Genomic DNA, 27,669 nt, shown 5'->3' on the forward strand with positions numbered 1-27,669 from the left:
TGAAGACACCGACTGCAACCGTTGGCAGCTGTACTGCTCCAGAGCAGCCACCTGAAAGAATTAACACTGTACATACAGGGTGGGGGAAGAGCTCTGCTCCCACAGATGTGGCATCCCGCCCAGCTTTAGCTGTGAGACAGATCCCTCACCGCGCTCCCGTAGCCCTGGTCGGCCCTCGCGCGAATGCCTAAATGATGAACCCCAGGCCTGTGCCATCAATGGTTTTGTGCGCATATATATCCTCGATCCCTCTGCTGTTGCACCATCTTTAGAACTGTGTTTAATAATACTTCTCACGCAATTGCACAATGTAAAACAAAATGTATTATCACTCCCCTCCTCCCTCCCTCCCCTTGGCATTGTTTCATTGACATCCGAGTCTTGTCTTCATGTCGCCCCGCACAAAGATGGCCGACCTGCCGATCGATTTCTATAGTGACGGCGCGGCGTGTTATGTGACGTGTCAGCTGGGTGGGGGAGGGGCTCCAGAGGGCCGTTGGTGCTTCGCTCTGAACGGTGGAAATGGTGAGTCTCGGCCTGACCGCCGGGCCAAGCAGCCTCTCTTCTTTCTTTTTCTCTCCTCGATTATCCCGCTCCGAGTTTTATCGGCGTCCTGCACCGAGTAAAGTTTGTCGACGGTTGCCTCTAGTCCCGTGCATTGTCTGAGGCCCTAAAGCCCAGGGCATTGACCACATCGCAAATGGCGGGCCTGCTGCCCAGGGCACTGACCAAAGGAGGCAGTGGTGTGTGGTGGTATTATGGCTGGATTAGTAATCCAGAGACCCAGGATAATGATCTGGCAATGCGGGTTCAAATTTCATCATGACAGCTGGTGGAATTTAAACTCAATAAAATATCTGGAATTAAAAGTCCAATTATGACCATTGTCAATTGTTGTGAAAACCTAATGCTTTTCTAATATCCTTTGGGTTCACTAATGTCCTTCAGGAAAGGAAATCTGCCACCCTTCCCTGGTCTGGGCTACATGTGACTCCAGACTCACAGCAATGTGGTTGCCCTCTTAAATGTCCTCTGAAATGACCTAGCGAGCCACTCCGTTATCTCAACCGCTACAAAAACATGAAAAAGGAATGAAACCAGACAGGCCCAGACATTGATCCAAGCACCAGAAATGACAACAACGAAGCCAGCCCTGTTGACCCTGCAAAGTCTTCCTTTCTATAACACCTGAAATCTTGTGCCAAAGTTGGGAGAGCTGTCTCACAGACTAGTCAAGCAACAGCCTGACATAGTCATACTCACAGAATCATACCTTGCAGACAATGTCCCAGACACCACTACCATCATTCCTGGGTATTTCCTATCTCACCGGCAAGACAGACCCAGTACAGGTGGCTGCACAGTGGTATACAGTCGGCAGGAAGTTGCTCGGAGAGTCCTCAACATTGACTCTGGACACCATGAAGCCGCAAGGTTTCAGGTTAAACATGGGCAAGGAAACCTGCTGATCATCACATGCCGTCCACCATCAGACGATGAATCAGTGCTGCTCCATGTTGAATACTACTTGGAAGATACTCTGGGTGGGGAACTTCAATGTCCATCATCCAGAGTGGCCCATTAGTACAATTACAGACTGAGCTGGCGGGTCCTAAAGGACATAGCTGCTAGACTGGGACTGCGGCAGGTGGTGAGGGAACCAACAAGAGGGGAAAAACAAACTTGACTTCAGCCTCACTAACCTGCCTATTGCAGATTCACCTGCCTATGACAGTATCGGTAGAAGTGATCACCGCACAGTCAATCTTTGTGGAGACAAAATCCTCTCATTGAGGATACCCTCTGCCATGCTAAATGGGATTGACTTCAAACAGATCTAGCGACTCAAGACTGGGCATTTATGAGGTGCTGTGGGCCATCAGCAACAGCAGAATTGTACTCAGCCACAACCTGCAGCCTCATGGCCAGGCATATCCCTTACTATACCATTACACCAAACCAGGGGATCAGTGCTGGTTCAATGAGTGGCAGCACCGTGACAAAGTGGTTAACACTGTTGCCTCACAGTACAAGGGACTCCTGTTCAATTCCAGCCTTCGGTCACTGTCTGTGTGGAGTTTGTACATTCTGCCCATATCTGCGTGAGTATCCTCCGAGTGCATCGGTTTCCTTCCACAATCCAAATATGTATAGGGTAGGTGAATTGTCACTTAGTGTCCAGTGATGCATAGGTTATGGGGTTGCAGGGATAGGGTGAGGTGGGATGGGGCAGGTCGACATGGGTGGAGTGCTCATTTGAAGGGTCAGTGCAGACTTGATGGGCCGAACGGCCTCCTCCTGCACTGTAGGGATTCTATGAAGAGTGCAGGAGAGCATGCCAGGACCAGCAGCAGGCATACCAGAAAATGAGCTGTCAACCTGGTGAAGCAACAACACCAGGACTACTTGGATGCCAGCATAAGCAGCAGCTAATAGACAGAGCTAAGCAATTCCACAATGAACTGCAGTTCTGCCACATCCAGCCATGAATGGTGGTGGACAATTAAACAACTCATTAGAGGAGGAGGCTCCACGAATATCTCCATCCTCAATGATGGAGCAGACCAGCACATCTGTGCAAAAGACGAGGCTGAAGCATTCGCAACAGTCTTCAGCCAGAAGTGCCGAGCTTCTCAGTCTCCTGGAAGTCCTCAGCATCACAGATGTCAGTCTTCAGCCACATGTTATCAAGAAATGGCTGAAGGCACTGTATACTGCAACGGCTATAGGCCCTGACAATATTCCGGCAATAGTACTGAAGACGTGCTCTAGAATTTGCCTGACCCCCTAGCTAAGCTGTTCCACCACCGCTACAACACTAGCATCTACCCGGCAATGTGGAAAATTGCTCAGATTTGCCCTGCACACAAGAAACAGGACAAATCCAACCCAGCCAATTATGGCCTCAATCTACTCTCCAACATCAGTAAATTGATGAAGGAGAACAGTGCTATCAAGTAGCTCACATCACTCCAATATTCAAAAAGGGAGGTAGAGAGAAAGCAGGGAATTATAGACCAGTAATTCTAACATCAGTAGTGGGGAAAATGCTTGAACCCATTATCAAGGACTTTATAGCGGAACATTTAGAAAGCAGTGGCAGAATCAGTCAGAGTCAGCATGATTTATGAAGGGAAAATCATGCTTGACAAATCTGTTGAAATTCTTTAAAGAGGTAACCAGCGCAGTCGACAAGGGGGAGCCAGTCAATGTGGTTGGAATATTTGGACTTTCAGAAGACGTTTGACAAAGTCCCGCATAAGAGATTATTGTGCAAAATTAAAGCGCATGGGATTGGGGGAAATGTATTGAGGGGATAGAAAACTGATTGGCAGAGAGGAAACAAAGAGAAGGGATTAATGGGTCCTTTTCAAATTGGCAGGCAGTAATCAGTGGGATACCACAGGGATACCACAGGGATCGGTGCTGGGACCCCAGCTATTCACAATATATATTATTGATTTGGATGAGGGAACAAAAGTAACATCTCAAAGTTTGCAGATGCCTTGGTGAGGTCACACCTGGAGTAGTGTGTGCTGTTTTGGTCTCTTTCTCCGAGGAAGGATGTTCTTGCTCTTGAGGGAGTGCAGTGAAAGTTTACCCAACTGATTCCAGGGATGGTGGGACTGTCATATGAGGAGAGATTGACTAGGTTGGGAGTGTTCTCGCTGGAGTTCAGAAGAATGAGGGGGGAATTCCATAGAGACATAAAATTCTAACAGGACTAGACAGGGACGATGTTACCAATGATAGGTGTGTCTAGAACCAGGGATCACAGCCTGAGGATTCAGGGTAAACCATTTTGGACAGAGATAAGGAGACACTTCTTCACACAAGGAATTGTGAGCCTGTGGAATTCATTACCACAGGGAGTAGTTGATGCTAAAACTTTGAATATATTCAAGTGGTGGCTGGATATAGCACTTGGGGAGAATGGGATCAAAGGCTATGGGGAGAAAGCAGGATTAGGCTATTGAGTTGGATGAACAGCCATGATCGTGATGAATGGCGGAGCGGGCTCGAAGGGCCAAAAGGCCTCCTCCTGCTCCTATCGTCTATGTATCTATGTAAGCGGCACTTACTCAGCAATAACCTGCTCAATTTGGGTTCCACCAAGGTCACTTAACTTCTGACTTCATTACTGCCTTGGTTCAAATATGGACAAATGAATGCTAGAGGTGAGATGAGAGTGACTGCCCTTGACATCAAGGCAGCATTTGACCCAGTGTGGCATTAAGGAGCTCTAGCAAAACTGGTGTCAATGGGAATCGGGGCAAGCTCTCCACAGGTTGGAGTCACAGGATAAAATTGTTTCCCTTGGATGAGAATTCTAGAGCCAGGGAACATTTTTACGCAGAGGGTAGGGGGAGTCTGGAATTTGCTGCCCGAGATGGTGGAGGCATCCTAAACTCTTTTAAAACATACGTAAGTGCTCTAAACTATAGGGCTATGGACTGGATGCAGGAAGGTGGGATTAGAAAGGATATCTGGGTGTCCTCAACTTGGCATGGATGCTGTGGCCGAATGGCCTTCTTTTCTGCCTTAACTTTGATGATTCTATATCTGTCACAAAGGAAGATGCTCGTGGTGGCTGGAGGTCAGTCATCTCAGCTCCAGGACATCCCTGAAGGTGTTCCTCAGGGTAGTGTCCTAGGCCCAACCATCTTCAGCTACTTCATCAATGACTTCCCTTCCATCATAGTCAGAAAGGGATGTTTGTGTTCAGTACCATTTGCGGCTCCTCAGATAATGAAGCAGTCCATGTCCAAATGCACCAAGATTTGGACAATATCCAGGCTTGGGCTGGCTAGTGGCAAGTGCCACATAAGTGCCAGGCAATGATAATCTCCTACAAGGAACATCTAGCCATGGACCCATGACATTCAATGGCATTGCCATCGCAGAATCCCCACAGTCAACGTCTTGGGGTTACCATTGATCAGAAATAGAACTGGACTAGCCACCTTAATACTGTGGCTACCAGGGCAGGTCAAAGGCTAAGAATCATACGACCTCCTGACCTCAAAAACCTGTTCACCATCTGCAAGGAACAAGCCAGGAGTGTAATGGAATGCTCTTCACTTGCCTGGATGAGTTCAGCTCCAACAACACTCAAGAAACTCAACACCATCCAGGACAAAGAAGCCGGCTTCATTGCTGCCCCTTCCACAAACATTCAATCCTTCCACCACTGATGAATAATGGCAGCCGTGTGTACCATCTACAAGATGCTCTGCAGGAACTCGCCAAGGTTCCTATGGCAGTATCTTCCAAACCCACAACCACTGCTCTCTAGAAGAACAAGAGCAGCTGATACCCGGGAAGCTTACAGCCCCGACTTGGCAATATATCGCCCACATCCCCTAAATGAACGAAAAAAGACATCCCAAATGGGGATTTTCTGGGGTTATGAAGCTCCATCTAACAGTAGAAGTGTGCAGCTGCATACAAAATGGTGTCAGAGATTAATGATGCCCAAGTAAAGAGTGTGCAGCATGCACCAAGAAACTGAATATATTATATAGACGGATGATTCTTTCAATCAATTTATTACAGGTGCCACTTGATAGTCAGGATTTAGTGATTCGAATAAGGGGGGGACTTAACCTTGATGGGATCCTCTGCAAAACCGATGGTGAGTATGTTACTTGTTAAATTCATTTGGAAATGTATTTTTCTTTTTTTTAGAAAATATTCTATTGAGGCATTTATAATTTTAAGAATTTTCTACATCAAATGTCAACCTAAACAAAACACAGCAATATAACCAACAAACTCCCTGAGCACAAATCCCAACCAACATGACTTACACAAACAGTGCCACCTTCCCTAGCCACCCCTCCGTTGGTTCTCCTGTCCTCACTCGTCTTTCCCATGCCTCTCCTTCTCTCCCCCCCCCACCCTCAGATAACCTTTGGCTCCCTTGTTAATCAAGAATCAATCTATCTCTGCCTTAAAAATCTATAAATATTCATTCTACCTCCGTTGCTCCGGGGAAGAATGTTCTAAAGACTCATGACCCTGTGGTAGAAAAACTTATTGGCGGGATTCTCCATTGGCCGAAATTGCGAAATGCGATTGGGCGGAGAATAGATTCCGATGCCAAAATCGCAGCAGGTGCCGATTTGACACTAAATTGCAATTCTCAGTCACCTTGACAGCAGCATCAATGTGGTCGGAAACGCATGTACAGTAAACACCATTTGCATATCATTAGCGAGCCTGACCCAGTATTGTCCAGAGCCTCCGGTATTCTCCCTCTCCGATGGACCAAGTTCCTGACGACGGGGTTCACTTGTGCTATTAAAAATCGTGAAACCAGCGTTGTGGCGGCTGAGGGAGAGAGAGTGTCCAGCATCACCATAATTTACTGACAGTTGTGTCATCTGCCATGGCCGGGGCGGGGAGTGGGGGAGTAGTAGGTTGTGGCCAGGTGGTGGGCTGTGGGGTCGGGATGGGCAGGCACAGAAAACCATTGCCGCAGCCGGAAAGACGAACAATGCAGCTGCGCAAACCACTGACTGCCCACTGTGAATTAGGGCTATCCCACTAGGTGCTCTCTGGCCCCAGCTGACCCATCAGCTGTATGGCATGCTCCAGCACAATCAGTGCCATCTTGTTGGCTGGGGTGAGTGTGTGTGGGGATTGTAATGTGTATATGCGACTGTAGCTTGTCAGCCTCCTGAGTGTCAATCAGAGACCCGGCGAATCCCGCACCGTTTTTCATCTAAATTGATTGTGTTCCTCGTGGTGCTGGTGCTAGCCCCTCCATAGTCGAATCAGTCCAGGTTTGATCCCAGTTTTGCTGTCGTGAAAGTCCATGAATTCTGCACCGGCGACAATAATTGGTCTCAGTTACGGAGAATCCCGCCCCTCATCTCTGCCTGAAATGGGATCCTCTTTAAACTGTGTACCCCGGTTCTAGTTTCTCCCTCAAGGGGGACATCCTTTCAGCATCCACACCTGACAAGTCCTCTGATCATCTTATATGTATCGATAAGATCCAAGCTCCCAGTCTCTCCAACCTATAATCCTGAAACAGCAACTTTTCTATTCTTCCTGCCATAGTGGACAAGTTCACATTTTCCCACATTACACTCCATCCGCCAAATCTTTGCCTGCTCGCTTAACCTATCTATGTCCTTTTGCAGACTCTTTGTCTCCTCTTCACAAGTTACTCTCCTATATTTCTTTTTGTCATCAGCAAATTTAGTATTCAGTCCTTTCATCCAAGTCATTCATATAAATTGTAAATAGTTGAGGCTCCAGCACTGAGCCCTGTGCCACTTTTCTTGTCACAACATATCTAACCTGAAAATGACCCATTTATGCCTACTCACTGTCACCTGCCAGCTAACAAAACCTTTATCCCTGCCAATAACACTGAGATCTTATTTTGTAAATAATATGTTTTGTGTGGAATATGTTAATCTCCTACAATTATGGAACATAAATAAATCTTTCCCGAGTTAAACACCTATAGTAGCAAATAGGATACTGATCCCGTGCAATTCCTCAGTTGTTTAAAAATGAACTTTTTGTATTAAAGAACAGATAAGCATATATAATGACTTTCAAATCCTAAGGACACTAAAAACATTTCATATACAGTGAAATACTTTTGAGGTATAGATGCTGTACTATTGGGAAACACAGAGCTAATATGTTACAGCAAGATCCCTTAAAACAGCAGTGAGATAAATGACCAAATAATTTGTTTTAGCAATACTGATTAAAGAATAACTGTTAGCCACGGTACTGGAAAAAAGTTGCCTCCATTTGTTTGAATGGTGCCAAATGATCTTTTACATCTATCTGTAATGGCAGATGTGTTCTTGGTTGAATACCTTACCCAAAACCATACTGTATGTAGTGGCATCCAACATCACATGCTTAATTTCTGGAATGGAGCCTGAATCAGTGACATTCTGACTTAGATGCAAGTGCTGCCATTGTGCTAAGATTAAAGCCATGTCTTCACACTTGAGTGGCTAACAGGAGAGTGAACTGCAGTAATCGTTAGTTTCAGCATTTTTCTCCATATAGTACTTTACTCACATGATCATAACCAGAGACTATATAGTCTGTAGAAAACTGCATGCATTTGCAATTTTAAAAATAAATAATAATGCTGGAAATACTCCGCCAGTCTGGCAGAACCCGTGGAGAGTGAAAGAGTTAATGGGCCAGATTTTGGGATACTTTCACAGGGCTGAAATGCATTGGGTGGGCTTTAAATAAGTGGGTGGGACCCAGATACGGAATTCCTGTTCCCATTCTTGGCACTGGTCAGAGAACTATTGAAGCATTCACTTTGCGATTTTCTGGGCATCATGCAAGCTTCAAGAGGCTATATAAACTGCACCTGCTCAGGGCAGTTGGGAACAGAGCTGGAGGCCACTCAGAAGTGCAGCGAAGTTCTGAACAGTGTGCAAGCAAGTACTCTGTGCAGAGAGTCTTGTGGAAGGGTCTCAGTTTGCACCAGGGAGTGGGGAGAAGACGGAGGTGTGCTTTTTGAAAAATCAGGGCCCAGGTACAAATTTGTCACTGATAGGACATTGAGTCCATTCAGCCAGGCTTAAAAAATCTCCATCCCAAGCAAGGAAGTCTGCCACTAGACTGGGATGCAGTTCCTTCAAAAGTGCAAGCCATTCAGGCAGAGCAGCTGCAGCAACAATGTTATGCACTATGAGGAAGGATCATCAGGCAGCAAGTAGCTCAACCTCAGCTAGCACCGAGAAGGAGAGGAACTGAGAATACCCTGAGCACTTTATATTTAGAGGCGGCTTTGGCAATCCTGAAAGGTAGTGACCAATTTCAGTGCCCTCCAAAGTGATGGATTGGCTCTTAGAAGTTATCACTATATCCTGCCAGGAGCACTGAAGATGACCATGGTCTTCAACTTCTTCACATTATTTAATTCAGGGCTCAATTGCTGACCTCTGAGGAAAATCTCATTTTGCTACTCACTGATGCCCTTTTCATAAGGGAGCTGATTGCTTCAGCTTCCTAATGGATGTGACCTCACAAGCATAGCGAGCAACAGATTTTGCATCAATAGCCAGATTTCCCAGGACCAGAGTGCCATAAATCTCAACCAAGTGACCATTAAAGCATGCACAAAAAGACCAGACAGGTTCATTAACAAGAATGGATGCCACTTCATTCACGTCCAGGAAGTCTTTGACCAAAGGAAGAACTTCTTGGACATCTTTAAAACTTTTCAGGAACCTGCCACCATGCTTTTTACTCTGCAAGTCAAGGCTGTCTCAACTCTTCTACTTCGATGGGTGACGAGGGCTAACCTCTGAGAGATCCTCAAAATGAGGCCCAGTGACAGTACAACAAGAGCTACCTGCTCACCGGGACACCTTTATAGTCTCTAATACAGTGCCTGGATCCACCGAGATGCACATATCTGGACTGGTGCCTGATGAGCTCTTCTGATGTGACGCTGCTTTCTTGGTCATGTTTCCCTTTTCCTGATGACCGAGGCTCTCCACAACTCCGGAGGTGGGGTTTGAATATCGCTGAAAAATGCTGTCGAAGCTTTTTTGTCTTGCGTTCATCAGAACAAATATAAGAATGCCAAATTTCAAAGGGAACAACAACTTGTACTGCATGAGAAAAGAGGTGCTGATTGGTTGGAAAATTAGCGTTGACTGGTTGAGGTGTTGCCATGGAGAATGTACCAGGCAGCAACTGCCCCCCATTCTTTTGCTTATTCAAAAAAGGTGCAATGTCTAGACATGTTCCTTTTGCCTGAAGAAGACAGATCACAGCTTGTATGTGGTGTGTTCAACTAACAGGTTGCTGCCATCAAACGAAAAGGATCCTCTGGCTGCCACACAAGTGAGTAACATGAATTAATATGAATAAATGAGGATATGAATTTCAATGCTGGTGAAATGCTAGTAGAAAGTATGTCCCAACAATTGGTGTATCATATCAAATAGCATGTTGGGGCACAGGATACTCCTTTAGTGCAGTAGTCTTCTGCCCGGTGTGGCCAAAGATCGAACGTTGTGCCTGTAATTTGGGTGTTTGCGTGCATACTCAAGAATCCACAGACGGAATCCCAGAAGAAGAGATGGAAACCTTGCAAGGAGGACTGTTGTTGATGCTGTCAGGGTCTGGTAATTGAAGGGGGCTGTAGAGAAGCCCTGAAGATCCAAGAAAACAGCTAACAGTTGGGTGACTCCCTGCTACATGCAGTTGCGGTAAAGGTATTCCTTTGGAGCAGTAATATTTTGCTTGGCTGCACTCAAATTGGTTTGTATTTGTGCCGAGGTCAGTACTTGGGAACCTAGGGGAAGGGAATCTTGGAGGATGAGATTGAAGCTCTGCAAGGTGGACCATCGCTGATGCTCTCCAGGTCGGAAAGACTTTTGGAGGGACTTCCAAGGCAAGATCTTCAAATGTGAAGATTGGAATCCTTAATGAAAGGAACAGAGTTTCATTGAGTTTGGTTGACTTGCAATGTTACTGGCATTTGGATGGGTTGTTATGAAATTCATGGAGTCTGTTTTGGTCACATCTGGCTACAGGGCTGGTGCAGGAGGGAAGGCTTCAGATATGTGGATCATTGGGATATTTTCTGGGCAAGGTGGGACCTGTACATGAAGGACGGATTGCACCTAAACTGGAGGGGCCCCAATATCCAGGGTGGGAAGTTTGCTAGAGCTGTTCGGGAGGTTTTAAACTAGTTTGGCAGGGGGATGGGAACCAGAGCTATGGATCAGAGGATAGGGTAGCTGTTGAACAGGCAGAAGTAGTATGCAGCGAGTCTGTGAGGAAGGATAGACAGTTGATAGGGCAAAGTTACACTCAGTGGAATGGGTTAAAGTGTGTCTGTTTCAATGCAAGGAGTGTCAGGAATAAGGGAGATGAATTTAGAGCATGGATCAGTACTTGGAACTACAATGTGGCGGCCATTACGGAGACATGGATTTCACAGGGGCAGGAATATTTGTTAGATGTTCCAGGGTTTAGATGTTTTCAGAAGAAGAGGGAGGGAGATAAAAGAGATGGGGACGTGGCACTGTTAATTAGAGAGTGCACCACAGCTGCAGAAAAGGAGGTAGTCGAGGACGGTTTGTCTTACTGAGTCAGTATGGGTGGAAGTCAGAAACAAGAAAGGAGCAATCACTTTATTGGGAGTTTTCTATACCCCAATAGTAGCAGAGAGCTAGAGGAACAGATTGGGCAGTAGATCTTGAAAAGGTGCAGAAGTAACAGAGTTGTTGTCATGGGTGACTTCAACTTCCCTAATATTGACTAGAACCTCCTTACTGCAAATGGTTTGGATGGTGCAGATTTTGTCAGGTGTGTACAGGAAGGTTTCCTGACTCAATATGTAGATAGGCCGACTAGGTGGGAGGCCATATTGGACTTGATGCTTGGCAACGAACCAGGCCAGGTGCCAGATGTCTAGGTGGGAGAGCATTTCGGTGACAGTGACCACAACTCCTTGACCTTTACCATAGTCATGGAGACGGATAGGAACAGACAGTATAGGAAGGTATTTAACTGGGTGAGGGGAAATTATACTGCTATTAGGCAGGAGCTAAGGATCATAAAGTGGGAACAATTGGGGAAATGCACAACAGTAATCTGAGGGTTGTTTCAGGAGCATTTGCTGCGAGTACTGGATAGTTTTGTCCCACTGAGACTTCCGGTTGCGGCTATGACCAGCTAAGTCGCACGTTTGGCGGCTCCTGCTACAAAGTGTTTTCGGGCCGATTGGAGGGCCCCAACGGCGCTGGAAGGACAAATCCCGGTGGGGGAAGGCTCCCTGAGGAGAACCAGACCAACTTTATGGTCGGTACCCGGAGTGGGGTGGTAAAGAAAGCAACAGCAGCTCCCCAAAAAAAGCGGGGGAAGAAGACCAAAATGGCGGCCGGTGGCGCACCCGAGGAATGGAGGAAATGGGCGGAGGAGCAGCAGGCCGCTCTCCTGCGCTTCTTTACGGAGCTGAAAATGGAGCTCTTGGAGTCAATGAATGCGACGACCAGCAGGCTGATGGGAGCCCAGGCGACCCAAGAGGCGTCGATTCGGGAGCTGCAGCAGGAGATGACTGCGAGGGAGGAGGAGGCCACGGTCCTCGTGGGAAAGGTAGAGGTGCACGAGGCACTCCACCTGAAATGGCAGAGCCGTTTTGAGGAGCTGGATACCCGAATGAGGCGGAAGAACCTGAGGATCTTGGGCCTGGCAGAAGGCCTGGAGGGGTCAGACCTCCCGGGATACGTAGCAGAAATGCTGAGCTCCCTGATGGGGGCAGGGGCCGTCCCTTCGCCCCTGGAGCTGGAAGAGGCCTACAGGGTCATGGCTAGGAAGCCAAGAGCAAATGAGCCCCCGAGGGCGGTGCTGGTGCGGTTCCAGCGACTCAGCGATCGTGAGAGAGTGCTGGAGTGGGCCAAGAGGGAAAGGAGCAGCAAGTGGGAGAATTCGACGGTGAGGGTCTACCAGGACTGGAGTGCGGAGGTGGCAAAGCGGCGGGCCCGGTACAACCGGACGAAGGCGGTGCTACATGCAAAACGGATCAGGTTCGGAATGCTGCAGCCAGCGCGCTTGTGGGTCACCTACAAGAACCAACACCACTATTTTGAGTCCCCAGAGGAGGCGTGGGCCTTTGTACAGGAAGAGAAACTGGACTCGAATTAGACCCAGGGGATACTTGGCGGCCGTAGCCGCTCGGGTACTTTCAGCTGAACAAGCGGTTTTTTTTTCGGCTGGGTCGGAACTGGGCAACTCTTATTGGAACGGTTTCCTTTTTTTTCTTCTTTCTTTGTTTGGATCCTGAACTCTTGCTTTGGGTTTTTCTTCTGATGTTTTTTCCCCCCTTTGCCAACTTCCCTTAGTTATTGTTATTGTGGTTATTTATGGTTATTTATATTGTTTGGTAGAGGGCGACTGTTAAGTACATTGTTATTTGTTATCTATCTGTTATTTATAATGGGCAGCAGGGTAGCATGGTGGTTAGCATAAATGCTTCACAGCTCCAGGGTCCCAGGTTCGATTCCCGGCTGGGTCACTGTCTGTGTGGAGTCTGCACGTCCTCCCCCTGTGTGCGTGGGTTTCCTCCGGGTGCTCCGGTTTCCTCCCACAGTCCAAAGATGTGCGGGTTAGGTGGATTGGCCATGCTAAATTGCCCGTAGTGTCCTAATAAAAGTAAGGTTAAGGGGGGGTTGTTGGGTTACGGGTATAGGGTGGATACGTGGGTTTGAGTAGGGTGATCATGGCTCGGCACAACATTGAGGGCCGAAGGGCCTGTTCTGTGCTGTACTGTTCTATGTTCTATGTTAAGTTGGGGAGGCGGGACGGGGGGGAGAGCAGATCGGGGATATGGGCTCCTAGGGGGGGTTCTTTACAGGCATGGACGGGGACGGGGGTGGAACTGAAGATGGCGGGGTGGGGTGTGGCAGGGCGAAAGCGCGGGCTTTCCTCTGTTTTCCCGCGCGCGGGGCAGGGGAGGGGAGGAGCGCGGGGCGTGGCTAGCAATGGCGATCTTTCCCGCGTTGGAGCGGGGCCAGGGAGGAGTGGCAAGGGGGGGGAGGCCCCCCCCCCGAGCCGGGAGGAGTCGGAGTGTGGCAGGAGCAGCCGGGTCAGCGTAAACCAGCTGACTTACGGGAGTACGATGGAGGGTACATCGCGGCTAGGAGGGGTCCTAGCCTGGGGGGGGGGGGGGGGGAAGGGGGGTTAGGGAGGGACACCGGGTTGCTGCTGGAAAGACCAGGAACGGGAAGTGGAGGACTGGAGGGGTGGGGGGAGGGGGCCATCGCCATGGGGAGCGGGTCAGAAGGGGAGGGTCGACCCGGGGCGAGCAGGGAACAGGACATGGCTAATCGGCAGGGGAAGGGGGCGGGTCGTCCCGCGACCCGGCTGATCACTTGGAACGTGAGGGGGCTGAATGGGCCGGTCAAGAGATCAAGGGTATTCTCACACCTGAAGGGACTGAAGGCTGATGTAGCAATGTTACAGGAGACCCATTTGAAGGTAGTGGACCAGGTTCGCCTGAGAAGGGGGTGGGTGGGACAGGTGTTCCACTCTGGATTGGACGCAAAGAACCGGGGGGTGGCGATTCTGGTGGGAAAGAGGGTGTCGTTCGTGGCGGAGGAGGTGGTGGCGGATAAGGAGGGTAGGTATGTGATGGTGAAGGGTAAGCTGCAGGGGGAGAAAGTGGTGATGGTCAACGTATATGCCCCGAACTGGGATGACGTGGGTTTTATGAGGCGCCTATTGGGCCTCATTCCGGGACTGGAGGCAGGGGGCTTGATCATGGGGGGGGACTTTAACACAGTGCTGGACCCCGGGCTAGACAGATCGAGCTCAAGGACCAATAGGAGGCCGGCAGCGGCAGAAGTGCTGAGGGGGTACATGGAGCAGATGGGAGGAGTAGACCCATGGAGGTTTGGTAGGCCGAGGGCGAGGGAGTATTCCTTTTTCTCCCACGTCCATAGAGTGTACTCCAGAATCGATTTCTTCGTGTTGAGCAGGGGGCTGATCCCGAGGGTACGGGAAGCTGAGTACTCGGCCATTGCGATCTCTGATCATGCACCACATTGGGTGGATGTGGAAATGGGGGAGGCGCGGGACCAGCGCCCGCTGTGGCGGCTGGATGTGGGGCTGTTAGCGGACGACGAGGTGTGTAAAAGGGTCCGGAAGAGCATTGAGAGCTATCTGGACTTGAATGACACGGGTGAGGTGCAGGTGGGGATGGTCTGGGAGGCCCTGAAGGCAGTGATCAGGGGAGAGCTGATCTCCATAAGGGCACACAGAGAAAGAAAGGAGAGGCAGGAGAGGGAGAGGCTGGTGGGGGAGCTATTGGAAGTGGATAGGAGATATGCGGAGGCACCAGAGGAGGGGCTGCTGGGAGAACGGCGCAGCCTGCAGGTCAAGTTCGACCTGCTGACCACCAGGAAGGCAGAGACGCAGTGGAGAAGGGCGCAGGGCGCGGTCTATGAGTATGGGGAAAAGGCGAGCAGGATGCTGGCACACCAGCTTCGCAAACGAGATGCGGCTAGGGAGATTGGGGGAGTGAAGGAGAGGGGCGGGAAGGTAGTGCAGAAGGGGCAAGAAGTGAACGGGGTCTTCAGGGATTTTTGCAAGGAGTTGTATCGGTCTGAGCCGCCGACGAGGAGAGGGGGAATGGAGGACTTCCTAAACAAATTGAGGTTCCCAAGGGTCCAGGAGGGGCTGGTAGAAGGGCTGGGGGCGCCAATAGGGCTAGAGGAGCTAGTCAAGGGAATAGGTCAGATGCAAGCGGGGAAGGCGCCGGGGCCAGATGGGTTCCCGGTGGAATTCTATAAGAAAAATGTGGACTTGGTGGGACCGGTACTGGTACGAGCCTTTAATGAGGCGCGAGAGGGGGGGGTTCTGCCCCCGACAATGTCGCAGGCTCTGATCTCCCTGATATTGAAGCGGGATAAAGACCCCGTGCAGTGCGGGTCCTACAGGCCTATCTCGCTTCTGAACGTGGATGCCAAGTTGCTGGCAAAGATCCTGGCAGCTAGAATAGAGGATTGTGTGCCAGGGGTAATCCATGAGGACCAGACGGGGTTCGTGAAGGGGCGGCAGCTCAACACGAACGTGCGGAGATTGCTGAATGTAATTATGATGCCGGCAGTGGAGGGGGAGGCTGAGATAGTGGTAGCGCTGGACGCGGAGAAGGCATTCGATAGGGTGGAGTGGGAGTACCTGTGGGAGACGTTGGAACGGTTTGGGTTTGGGGAAGGGTTTATTAAGTGGGTGAAGTTGCTCTACTCGGCCCCGACGGCGAGTGTAGTGACAAACGGGAGGAGGTCAGAGTATTTCGGGCTCCACCGAGGGACCAGGCAGGGATGTCCCCTATCCCCCTTACTTTTCGCACTGGCGATTGAACCGTTGGCGATGGCACTGAGGGGTTCAGGGGGGTGGAGAGGACTGACTAGGGGAGGGGAGGAACATCGGGTATCGCTGTATGCGGATGATCTACTGCTGTACGTGGCAGACCCAGAAGGGGGAATGCCGGAGATAATGGAACTATTAGCAGAGTTTGGGGACTTTTCGGGGTACAAACTAAATTTGGGCAAAAGTGAGGTTTTTGTGATACACCCGGGGGACCAGGGAGAGGGAATTGGGGGACTCCCCTTCAAGCGAGCAGGAAAGAGCTTTAGGTACTTAGGGGTGCAGGTGGCAAGGAACTGGGGGACCCTCCACAAGTTGAACTTTTCCAGGCTGGTGGAACAGATGGAGGAGGAATTTAAGAGGTGGGACATGGTACCGCTGTCGCTGGCGGGGAGGGTGCAGTCAATCAAAATGACGGTCCTCCCAAGGTTCTTGTTTTTATTTCAGTGCTTGCCCATCTTCCTCCCTAGGGCCTTCTTCAAAAAGGTGACGAGTAGCATCATGAGCTACGTGTGGGCGCGCGGCACCCCAAGGGTGAGGAGGGTCTTTTTGGAGCGGAGTAGGGGCAGTGGAGGGCTGGCACTACCCAATCTCTCGGGGTATTACTGGGCGGCAAATGTGTCGATGGTGCGCAAGTGGATGATGGAAGGGGAGGGGGCAGCTTGGAAACGAATGGAGAGGGCGTCCTGTGGCAACACAAGCCTGGGGGCCCTAGTAACGGCACCATGGCCGCTCCCCCCCACGAGGTACACCACGAGCCCGGTGGTGGCGGCCACCCTCAAGATATGGGGGCAGTGGAGGCGACACAGGGGGGAAAAGGGAGGTCTGTTGGCGGCGCCAATAAGAGGGAACCATAGATTCATCCCGGGGAACATCGACGGGGGATTTCAGAGCTGGTACAGGGTGGGCATACGGCAGCTGAAGGACCTGTTTATAGAGGGGAGGTTTGCGAGCCTGGGAGGGCTGGAGGAGAAGTTTGAGCTCCCTCCGGGAAACATGTTCAGATATTTACAAGTGAAGGCATTTGCTAGGCGGCAGGTGGAGGGGTTCCCCCTGCTCCCCAGTAAGGGGGCGAGTGATAGGGTGCTCTCGGGGGTCTGGGTCGGAGGGGGGAGGATATCGGACATCTACAAGATACTGCAGGAGGCGGAGGAAGCATCGGGGGAGGAGCTGAAAGCCAAGTGGGAAGGGGAGCTGGGAGAGCAGATAGAAGACGGGACGTGGGCGGATGCACTGGAGAAGGTCAATTCTTCCTCCTCGTGTGCGAGGCTGAGCCTCATTCAATTTAAGGTGCTGCATAGAGCTCACATGACGGGGACAAGGATGAGCCGGTTCTTTGGGGGTGAGGACAGGTGTGTCAGATGTCGGGGAAGGCCAGCGAACCACGTGCGTATGTTCTGGGCATGTCCGGTGCTGGAAGGGTTCTGGAAGGGGGTGGCAAGGACGGTGTCGAAGGTGGTGGGGTCCAGGGTCAAACCAGGATGGGGGCTTGCGATCTTTGGGGTCGGGGTAGAACCGGGGGTACAGGAGGCTAGGGAGGCCGGAATACTGGCCTTTGCGTCCCTAGTGGCTCGACGAAGGATATTAATTCAATGGAAGGACGCGAGGCCTCCAAGCGTTGAAACTTGGATTAACGATATGGCTAGCTATATTCAGCTAGAAAGGATCAAATTTGCCCTGAGAGGGTCGGTACAGGGATTCTCCAGGCGGTGGCAACCTTTCCTTGACTTTTTAGATCAGAGATAGGCGTTCGGGGCCGTGGCAGCAGCAACCCGGGGGGGGGGGGGGGGGGGGGGGGGGGAGGGGGGGGGGGGGGGGAGGGGGAGGGGGGGGGGGGGGGGAGGGGGGGGGGGGGGAGGAGGAGGGGGGGGGGGAGGAGGAGGGGGGGGGGAGGAGGAGGGGGGAGGAGGAGGAGGGGGGGGAGGAGGAGGGGGGGAGGAGGAGGGGGGGGGGGAGGAGGGGGGGGAGGAGGAGGGGGGAGGGGGGGAGGAGGAGGGGGGGGAGGAGGAGGGGGGGGGGAGGAGGAGGGGGGGGAGGAGGAGGGGGGGGGGAGGAGGAGGGGGGGGGGAGGAGGAGGGGGGGGGAGGAGGAGGGGGGGGGAGGAGGAGGGGGGGGAGGAGGAGGGGGGAGGGGGGGGGAGGAGGAGGGGGGAGGGGGGGGAGGAGGAGGGGGGGGAGGAGGAGGGGGGAGGGGGGGGGAGGAGGAGGGGGGGGGGGAGGAGGAGGGGGGGGAGGAGGAGGGGGGGAGGGGGGGGGGAGGAGGAGGGGGGGGAGGGGGAGGGGGGGAGGAGGAGGGGGTGGGGGGAGGAGGAGGGGGGTGGGGGGGGAGGAGGGGGGAGGGGGGGAGGAGGAGGGGGGAGGGGGGGAGGGGGTGGGGGGAGGGGGGGGGAGGGGGGAGGGGGGGGGGAGAGGGGAGGGAGGGGGGAGGGAGGGGAGGGAGGGAGAGGGGGGGGAGGGAGGAGGGGGGGGGAGAGGGAGGGAGGGGGGGAGGGGGGGGAGGGGGGGGAGGGGGGAGGGGGGGGGGAGGGGGGAGGGGGGGAGAGGGGGAGGGAGAGGGGGGGAGGGAGGAGGGGGGGGAGGAGGGAGGGAGGGGGGGAGAGGGAGGGAGGGGGGAGGGGGGGAGGGAGGGAGGGGGGGGGGAGGGAGCGAGGGGGGGGAGGGAGGGAGGGGGGAGGGAGGAGGGGGAGGGAGGGAGGAGGGGGAGGGGGGGAGGAGAGGGGAGGGGGGGGGAGAGGGGAGGGGGGGGGGGAGAGGGGGGTAGGGGAGGGAGGGGAGGGGGGAGGGAGGGAGGGGAGGGGGGGCAGCAATGGTCGTGGGGGGACATGCACGACTGTAACGCGGGCAAGTCTGCTCGCTGCTCATGTCTGAAACTGTAGGCTGCCTTGTTTGTTAAGTTGTTGCTTGGGGGGGGGGGGGAGGACTGGTGCGCACGAGAGGGCGGGCGAGGGAGGGATATTTGCCTAGAGGGATTGTGTTGTAAATAATTTAAAAATTAGTAGGGGTAAATGTCTGTATGGAAAAACTCTTTCAATAAAAATTATTTAAAAAAAAAAAAAGTTTTGTCCCACTGAGATGAGGAAGGAATGGTAAAGTGAAGGAGCCTTGGATGGCAAGAAAAGTGGAGCTTCGAGTCAAGAGGAAGAAGGAAGCTTATGTAAGGTTGAGGAAGCAAGGATCTGGCACGGCTCTGGAGGGTTACAAGGTAGCCAGGAAGAAACACAAAAATGGATTTAGGAGAGCTAGAAGGGGGCATGAAAAAGCCCTGGCGGGAAGCATTAGGGAAAACCTTAAGGCGTTCTGCACTTATGTGAGAAATAAGAGGATGGTCAGAGTGAGAGTAGGGCCGATCAGGGATAGTGGAGGGAACTTGTGCCTAGAGTCTGAGGAGATGGGGGAGGCCCTAAATGAATATTTTGCTTCAGTATTCACTAGAGAGAGGGACCTTGTTGCTCATGAGAAGAGTGTGTACCAGATTAATAGACTCAAACTGGTTGATATTAAGAAGGAGGATGTGCTGGAAATTTTGAAAAGCATCAGGAGATAAAAGTCCACTGGGTCTGACGGGATATACCCAAGGTTACTACGGGAACCGTGGGAGGAGATTGCTGCGTCTTTGGCGATGACCTTTGCATCCTCACTCTCCACTGGAGTAGTACCAGATGTTTGGAGGGAGGCGAATGTTGTTCCCCTCTTCAAGAAAGGGAATAGGGAAATCCCTGGGAATTACAGACCCATCAGTCTTACGTCTGTGGTGAGCAAAATATTGGAAAGGATTCTGAGAGATAGGATTTATGATTATTTAGAAAAACATAGTTTAATTAAAGATTGTCAGCATGGCTTTGTGAGGGACAGGTCACGCCTCACAAGCCTCATTGAATTCTTTGAGGGTATGACACAACACATTGATGAAGGTCGGGCAGTGGATGTGGTGTATATGGATTTCAGTAAGGCATTTGATAAGGTTCCCCATGGTAGGCTCATTCAGAAAGTTAGGGGGCATGGGATACAGGGAGATTTGGCTGTCGAGATACAGAATTGGCTGGCCGAACGAAGACAGCGAGTGGTCATGGATGGAAAGTATTCCGCCTGGAGGTCGGCGACCAGTGGTGTCCAGCAGGGATCTGTTCTGGGACCTCTGCTCTTTGTGGTTTTTATAAATGACTTGGATGAGGAAGTGGAAGGGTGGGTTAGTAAGTTTGCCGATGACACAAAGGTTGGGGGAGTTGTGGATAGTGTTGAGGGCTGTTGCAGATTACAACAGGACATTGACAGGATGCAGAGCTGGGCTGAGAAGTGAAAGATGGAGTTCAACCTAGATAAAAGTGATGTGAATCATTTTGGAAGGTCGAATTTGAATGCTGAATACAGGGTTAAAGGCAGGATTCTTGGGGTCCATGTACATAGATCCCTCAAAGTTGCCACCCAGGTTGATAGGGTTGTTAAGAAGGCGTACGGTGTGTTGGCTTTCATTAACAGGGGGATTTAGTTTAAGAGCCGCAAGGTTTTGCTGCAGCTTTATAAAACCCTGGTTAGACCACACTTGGAATATTGTATCCAGTTGTGATCACCTCATTATAGGAAGGATGTGGATGCTTTGGAGAGGGTACAGAGGAGATTTACCAGGACGCTGCCTGGAATGGAGGGCATTTCTTATGAAGAAAGATTGAGGGAGCGAGGGCTTTCCTCACTGGAGCGAAGAAGGAAGAGAGGTAACTTGATAGAGGTGTACAAGGTGATGAGAGGCATGGATAGAGTGGATAGCCAGAGTCTTTTTCCCAGGGCGGAAATGGCTGTCACGTAGGGACATCGTTTTAAAGTAATTGGAGGAAGGGCCTGTACTGTGCTGTACTGTTCTATGTTCTTTGTTATTGAGCAGTGTGGTGTGCGCGATCACAGTTTTCCTGTTGATTCATATGTACCTCATATTAACAAAATACTGGACAATCGCAGCAGGTCTGACAGCATCTGTGGAGAGAGAAGGGAGCTGATGTTTGAAGTCAGGATGACTCTTTGTCATGGTATGGTGACCGCGCCCATCTTTATCTCACTACCACCCCTCTTGATCCCTCCACTGTCTCTGATTTGTCATATTGCTGATTTAGCACTCAACACTGAATTAGCAGAAATTTACTCCAAGTAAGTATTGTTAAGACTTACGCATTGTCTTCAGATGTTGCACAAACTACTTCTCCCTCCATGGCCAGCATGGTAGCACAAGTGGATAGCACTGTGGCTTGACAGCGCCAGGGTCCCAGGTTTGATTCCCCACTGGGTCACTGTCTGTGCAGAGTCTGCACGTTCTCCCCGTGTCTGCGTGGGTTTCCTCCGGGTGCTACAGCTTCCTCCCACAGTCCAAAGATGTGCAGGTTAGGTGGATTAGCCATGATAAATTGCCCTTACTGACCAAAAAGGTTTGGAGGTTATTGGGTTAGGGGGAATAGGGTGGAAGTGAGGTCCTAAATGGGCCGCTGCAGACTTGATGAGCCGAATGGCCTCCTTCTGCACTATATGTTCTAATCATTCCTCTCCCTGGTCACTGCCTGACACTGCAAGAGAGTGTTCTATTTGATATCAAAATGAGCTTCCAACTACACATCCGACTTACAAGTAAGAGTACCTTTTGCTGACACCCTTATCCATGCCATTGTTACCTCCAGACTTTAGTGCTCTTCTGTAGGGTCTCATAACTTGTCAATCTACATACATTTGGGGTCATTGTTAGTCTACTGGATGAGATCCCATTTTTTTGTTGGGAAACCGGACGAGAAACCCCAAACAATTTGCTATTTGTAAAACTGTGAGGAAAGGATACTTCAACCCAGGAGTGATTACATTGACCTGTAGGTATCTTTTATTCTAAAACAAACTTTAATTTAAACACAGGATTAACCACATTAACATCAAAGAAATAGCTCTACAATTAGCAGTTAAACAGTTCTTAAATAAAAGGAAAAACCTTAACTTATGCCCTGTGCCTTCACTAAATATATATTCTAACCAAACAACGCAATACAGTTCAAAGTCCACTCTCAAATAAAGTTAGCCTTCGGGGTTACTTGCTATTCTCTATGCAAACCTTTGGAGAGAGACCCTTTCAGGAACAACCTGAAAATTGTTCTGCCTTGTCCGACTCATATCCTACGGCAAAACTGCTAAAACCGTAGACAGATCTGGCTCCTCCCATTAATTACATAATTTGTATCCCACTAAGATGTACCATGACCTGCTTAGCTAGGACTAAACACAATTCCTTATAAATTACCTATACTCCAGGGAATCACCTTTTAATAAAGTGTTTTAATAGGCATCTCTCTGTAAACAAGTAAATGGTTAAAAGTATTTATTACCTCACCTTTATGACTCCTTAATCACAGCTTTAGAAGGCATACTGTATGTATTTGATTAACATTGCTACAACAAAATATAAAATATATAACAATTTCCTACATTCATCACATCATCAAAAGCTCCATTGCCAGATCCTAGTTCACACCAAGTTCAATTCAGTGGAAACCGAAAGAGAAAATGCTGGGAAATCTCAGCAGGTCAGATTTTTCACCATTTTCTCTTTTGGTTTCAGATTTCAGCATCTGCAGTAATTTGCTTTTATCCAAGTTCAATTCTGTCTTCACCACTGGCCTATATTAATCTCCAGTCAGGAAATGCCTTGATTTTAAAATTCACATCCATGTTTTCAAATTCTTCCATGGCTTTGCTCCTCCCAATTTCCGTAACCTCTTCCAACCCTCATGATATCTGCTGTCCTCCTGGCTTCTTGCACCACCTGATTGTTACCACGTCACACTTAGTGATCAAGCCTTCAGCTGTCTAGGCACTAAGTTCTGGAATTCTCTCCTTAAACCTTTCTGCCTTTTTATCTCTCTTACTCCTATGTTACGATCCCAGCTGATGTTACTACTGAACAGACAGATTCCCTGAGCGGAACCTTGGCTCAATAGATCGTAATTTTTATGTTGTTGACATGGATGAACAGTCGCAGGACAACTGATTAACTACTTCTTCACCTCAGCTATATTGTTACATATGTACACAGATTTCTAAGGATAACATAAGTTACAAAATTGACATTATACTCTAATATTCTCAGTAAGTACACAGTCCATGTAAACAAACAGGCCACTGTGGTCAGATACAACACCCTCTGAAATCAATGGGCTGATGCCAATACAATTTCTGTGGATTTCTCATTAAATCCCCCCAGATGCATGTCATACTGAGCTAACTTGTCTCACTGGGCCTCCTGACTTCCACAGGTGTGGTTACAAACTCCACTCTCAAAAAACACACTTTGGAATATTCTCCCAAATCATGCTTTCTCGCGGATGCTTTCACCAAGAATCCACTTCCAGGATTTTATTCTCTCTTTTCGGTATTCTTCTGCCTTGGATTTCCACATGCATTCAAGTTTCCACACAATCTCTTGGGTACCCAGCCATGCCAATGGAACACTACTGCTTCACGGCTGTAATAAGATGCCACAAAATGTTTTATTTATATTTGATGTTTGGCTTCTCTTCTAGCTGACTTTAAATCTGGATCTTGCAGCTGTCTCTTTAACATCGAACATTTGCTCTGCCTTTTGCTTGAATTGTCCTGAACAGGTCCTTATTCAACCTCATGTTCTCAGTTCCTTTCATTTAACTGTCTTCCTGAGACATTTCTTTTCAGCCCAACTTCTTGATTTCCTGACTTTCTTTTGTTCTTTTGAGATCTACTTTCACTCCCTGCTTCTGTTCAGCTTCTCCTGGGTCCAGCTTCAAAGTTAACTTAAAAGTTCTTTTGTTCTTGGGTGCCTTTAGTTGCTAAACAACAGCTTAGCTTTCCTTTAAGCCCTGTTTGCTTTCATATCATATACCCGCATTTCCATACATGCACCTGACCCAAACAGAAGCCATTAACTCTTTCAATTTTGGAATCACAAAATTAAATTTTCTTAAAGCTATGCCTTATTTCTAATATCCACAAATATAGATTATTTAAAATGACCTCTGTTTCCTGACACCTATAAGACACTCCTTAAAATCTTTCTCTTTGACTGGGCTTTTCAACATCTGACAGAATGCCTCCTTATGTGGTTTGGTATTCAGTTGTGTTTGATAATGTTCCTGTGATGAACATTAGGATGATTCACTGCATTGAGGACAAATTGTTTTGATGGTTTATCTTTACAGAACTGCTATGAAAGACAAATGTCAGTATGAATATTGGAACCTACTGAATTTGTAACATTGTTTCATTTATTGAAATTAGAAAAAGGAATTAAAGATGGGTTGTCGGAAGCCATGAAGGATCTAATTAAAAAAGTGAATTCACAATCTTTTGTCTTATTTGGTTGGGAGAGTTCGCTATATGTATGGCCCAAAACCGGCTTCAACACACAGCCTACAGAACTACAACAGAGCAGCAGCTGCAAAAGTTTAGTAAAACTTATTCCGTAAGTATCAGAATGGAATGTATTAAGTACCTCAATACTATATTGAAGTATGCTTGTGCTGGTGGTCACAAGGATTTCAATTAAACTTATTCTGTTTATGTTAAATTTCCCATGTTTCAGTTAAATTTCAGTTGAATATCCAGTTTGTCAAATGTTGATTTTATCCATTCACGTTTCAATCGTGTGTGGAGACACTTAGAGCTACAGGCAGTCCTCGGTCTTTCAACACAATCGGTTCCTAAAAAGCACTTTATAAGTTGAAATGTCACAAGTCGGAACCGATTTTCCCATAAAAACAGTGGTACAAATGGGGGATTGGTTCCTGAACCAAGGCTGCAAATCACTCATTGGATGTCTGGTGGTTTTAAATGCTCTCAAATCTTGACCTGTCAAGTCGCTGATGCAACTATTGATATCTACACAACTAAGCAGAAGTTCCTCAGGTGGGGGAAATAATGAAGCCATTCGATCACAGTTACCTGTTTAGCAGTTACCTTTGTGAGTTTGAGCGCATATTAAATACAATATAAGCATATAAATGCATTAAAATCGTGATGGTTATGCCAACAAAAATTTTGACAGGTGAAGCACCTGTTTCCAACCAAATAAAGACGGTTTGATCCATCCAGTCGTTCAGATGGATGGCATAGAATGTCAGTGTGTACATATGAATCTGTTGGCGTCGTGGAGTTGAAAGTGATTTTGTAAAGTCAAAATTGGGTGTCAATTTATAAACATTATAAGTGCATTTCTTTGTATCTCGAACGTCATAAAGTCGAGGACTGCCTGTATATAATATGATCAGTAGGATAAAGTATGGGTGTTTACAGACATGTTAGAGGTGGTGCTTGAGGTATAGTAATTAGAGATGATGAATTACAAGTATCATAAAAGAACAGTATTGCACAACATCACCTTTATTGGTTTGTGTATTTCTCTAGCTGCATAGCCTCCTCTGGCCCGACAACCCTCAAGTGACTGCTGAATTTATCCAATGCCTCTTGCACGTTCCTGATTTTCATTGCTGCATCTTTGGCGGCCCTGCAGTTAGTTGATGAAGCTTTGAAATTCCCTTAATAAACATCTTTCCCTTTCTACCTGTCTTGCCTCCTTTAAAACCTGGCTCTTTGACCAAACTTATCCTAATATCCACTTATATGGCTCGGTGTCAAATTTGATTGCATTCCTGTGAAATGCCTTGCGATGCTTTACTATGTGAATGCAGGTTCCTGTGTTGTGAACTTTTTTTGGAAATGGGTAACAGTATGCAGTGGCATAGTGGGGAGGCTGTGGTATTGTCGCTGGAGTAGTAATCCAGAAACCCAGGGTAATGCTCTGGAAACCTGTGTTCGAATCCCACCGGGGCAGGTAGTGGAATAAATAAAAAATCTGGAATTAATAGTAAATGACGATCATGAAACCATTGTCGATTGTCATAAAAACCCATCTGGTTCACTAATGTTCTTTAGGGAAGGGAACAAAGAACAGTACAGCACAGGAACAGGCCCTTCAGCCCTCCAAGTTTGCGCCGATCATATTACCTGTCTAAACTAAAACCTTCTGTACTTCTGAGGTCCGTACCCCTCTATTCCCATCCTATTCATGTATTCATCAAGATGCTTCTTAAACGTCATTATCTGCTTCCACCACCTCCCCCGGCAGCAAATTCCAGGCACTCACCACTCGCTGTGTAATAATCTTGACTCGTAAATCTTCTCTAAACTTTGCTCCTCGTTCAAGTGAAAACAATCCGTGTTTATCCAACCCCTCCTCATTGCTAATACCCTCCAGACCAGGCAGCAACCTGGTAAACCTCCCTCTCCAAAACATCCACATCTTTCTGGTAGTGTGACGACCAGAATTCTTCTTTGTTCTTTCCGCTGGTGTGTTAAGAGGATGATACTGGGGTTAGATGTATCGATTTTAGCCCCTATTTAAGAGCCCTCATTTATATAATTTTAAATGTATCGTCTGAAAGATATCAGCGCAAACTGCAACGTGTCAGCACTCTGATGGCAGGAAGCCCACTTGCCATGGGCTCTGATGTTGTAGTACCCCCTTGGCACAGGCCCTCAGAAGGTACAGCACACCCTCACCCATCCCCCGATAGCACAGCACCCCCTCAGTACTAACCCCCCCCCGACAGCGTGGTGTTATTTTGGTCTGAGCCCTACGAATGTTGGTCTGAAATTCTGTGCTCACATCTCTGGAGAGAAACTGAGACTTCCGGTGACGGCGATGGTGTTACACAGGGCAGTTCCTGCTTGGAGGTGTAGAAAAGAGCTCTTTTTACCCGAAATCGGGTGTAACTTCAATGGAAAAGTGTAACTGAAGGTCGGAAGATGTTTACCCAGGAGTGGCATGTCTGCTGGTTATCAAACTCGATAGAAGAAGGTGAAGGATCTGGCCAAGGAGTTGGAAGACACCTGTGTCACTATCAGCTAGTGGAAAGATGGCGGAGAGTGAAGGGTCAGTGCAAGCAGCAAAGCCCAAATGGAACAGTTGATGACCTTCATCAAGGAAGAGTTCCGCCAGCAGAGGAAGGAGATACAGGAGGATCGATCCAAGGCAATCAAAAGGGTTATGGCACCCCAAAGGGCTCGTTGGAGAGGGTGGGAAAATGTTTGAAGGCACAGGGGTCGCAGATCCGAGAGATTGAGAGTGTGATCATGGAACACAGTGATAGAGCGGTGGCTCTTAGGAGACCTTTGCAAGACGTTGAGGGCAAAGGTGGAGGTGCAGGAAAACAGGTCGAGAAGGCTAATCTGCGAATAATCGGTCTACCTGAAGGAGTGGAAGGTGCGAGTGCCACGAGATACATTTCGAGGATGCAGCCGGGACGGGGGGTGGGGGGGGGGGCTGCTGGACAAAGCCCCTGAGATTAACAGAGTGCACAGGTCTCTGAGGCAGAAGCCATGAGCTGGGTAGCTGCTGCAGGTGTGACCGTGTGATTCCGCAAGTTTGTGGAGAAAGAGAAGATTGGCAGTGGGCCATGGAGAAGCGGAACAGCGAATGAGAGCGGAACGAGGTGCAAATATGCCAGGACATTGGAACTGAACTGACAAAAGGGCGTGCGGGGTTCAACAGGGCATAGGTGGTGCTGTATCGACAACAGATCAAGTTTGGCGTGCTCTACTCAGCGAAATTATGGGTGACATATGAAAGCTGGGAATATTTTTTTTGACCCCAGAAGCAGCCAATGACTGTATCAAGGAGCATAAAGTGGGAGAGAACCGAACAATTCTGAGAGATGGAGGTGCTGGCACTTTGGAGTAATGGAGAAAACGGGTAGAGTGGGCATTGGAGGAAGTGGGGGCTTTTTTCTTCCAA

At 49.1% G+C, this 27,669-nt stretch overlaps 1 protein-coding gene across 1 annotated transcript in view; it reads left to right on the forward strand.

The window, feature by feature from the left end:
- Positions 1 to 448: 448 nt before the first annotated feature.
- The window catches only part of LOC119970665 (ufm1-specific protease 2-like), a 102,736-nt gene continuing 75,515 nt past the window's right edge, over positions 449 to 27,669 (forward strand). The window contains exons 1-3 of the mRNA XM_038805650.1: positions 449 to 525; positions 5,557 to 5,635; positions 24,156 to 24,339. Coding sequence (XP_038661578.1) covers positions 523 to 525; positions 5,557 to 5,635; positions 24,156 to 24,339 — 266 coding nt within the window. The 5' untranslated portion in view covers positions 449 to 522. The remainder of the gene's footprint in view (positions 526 to 5,556; positions 5,636 to 24,155; positions 24,340 to 27,669) is intronic.

The sequence above is a fragment of the Scyliorhinus canicula genome, chromosome 8 (assembly GCF_902713615.1).
Source record: "Scyliorhinus canicula chromosome 8, sScyCan1.1, whole genome shotgun sequence".
Classification (NCBI taxonomy): domain Eukaryota; kingdom Metazoa; phylum Chordata; class Chondrichthyes; order Carcharhiniformes; family Scyliorhinidae; genus Scyliorhinus; species Scyliorhinus canicula.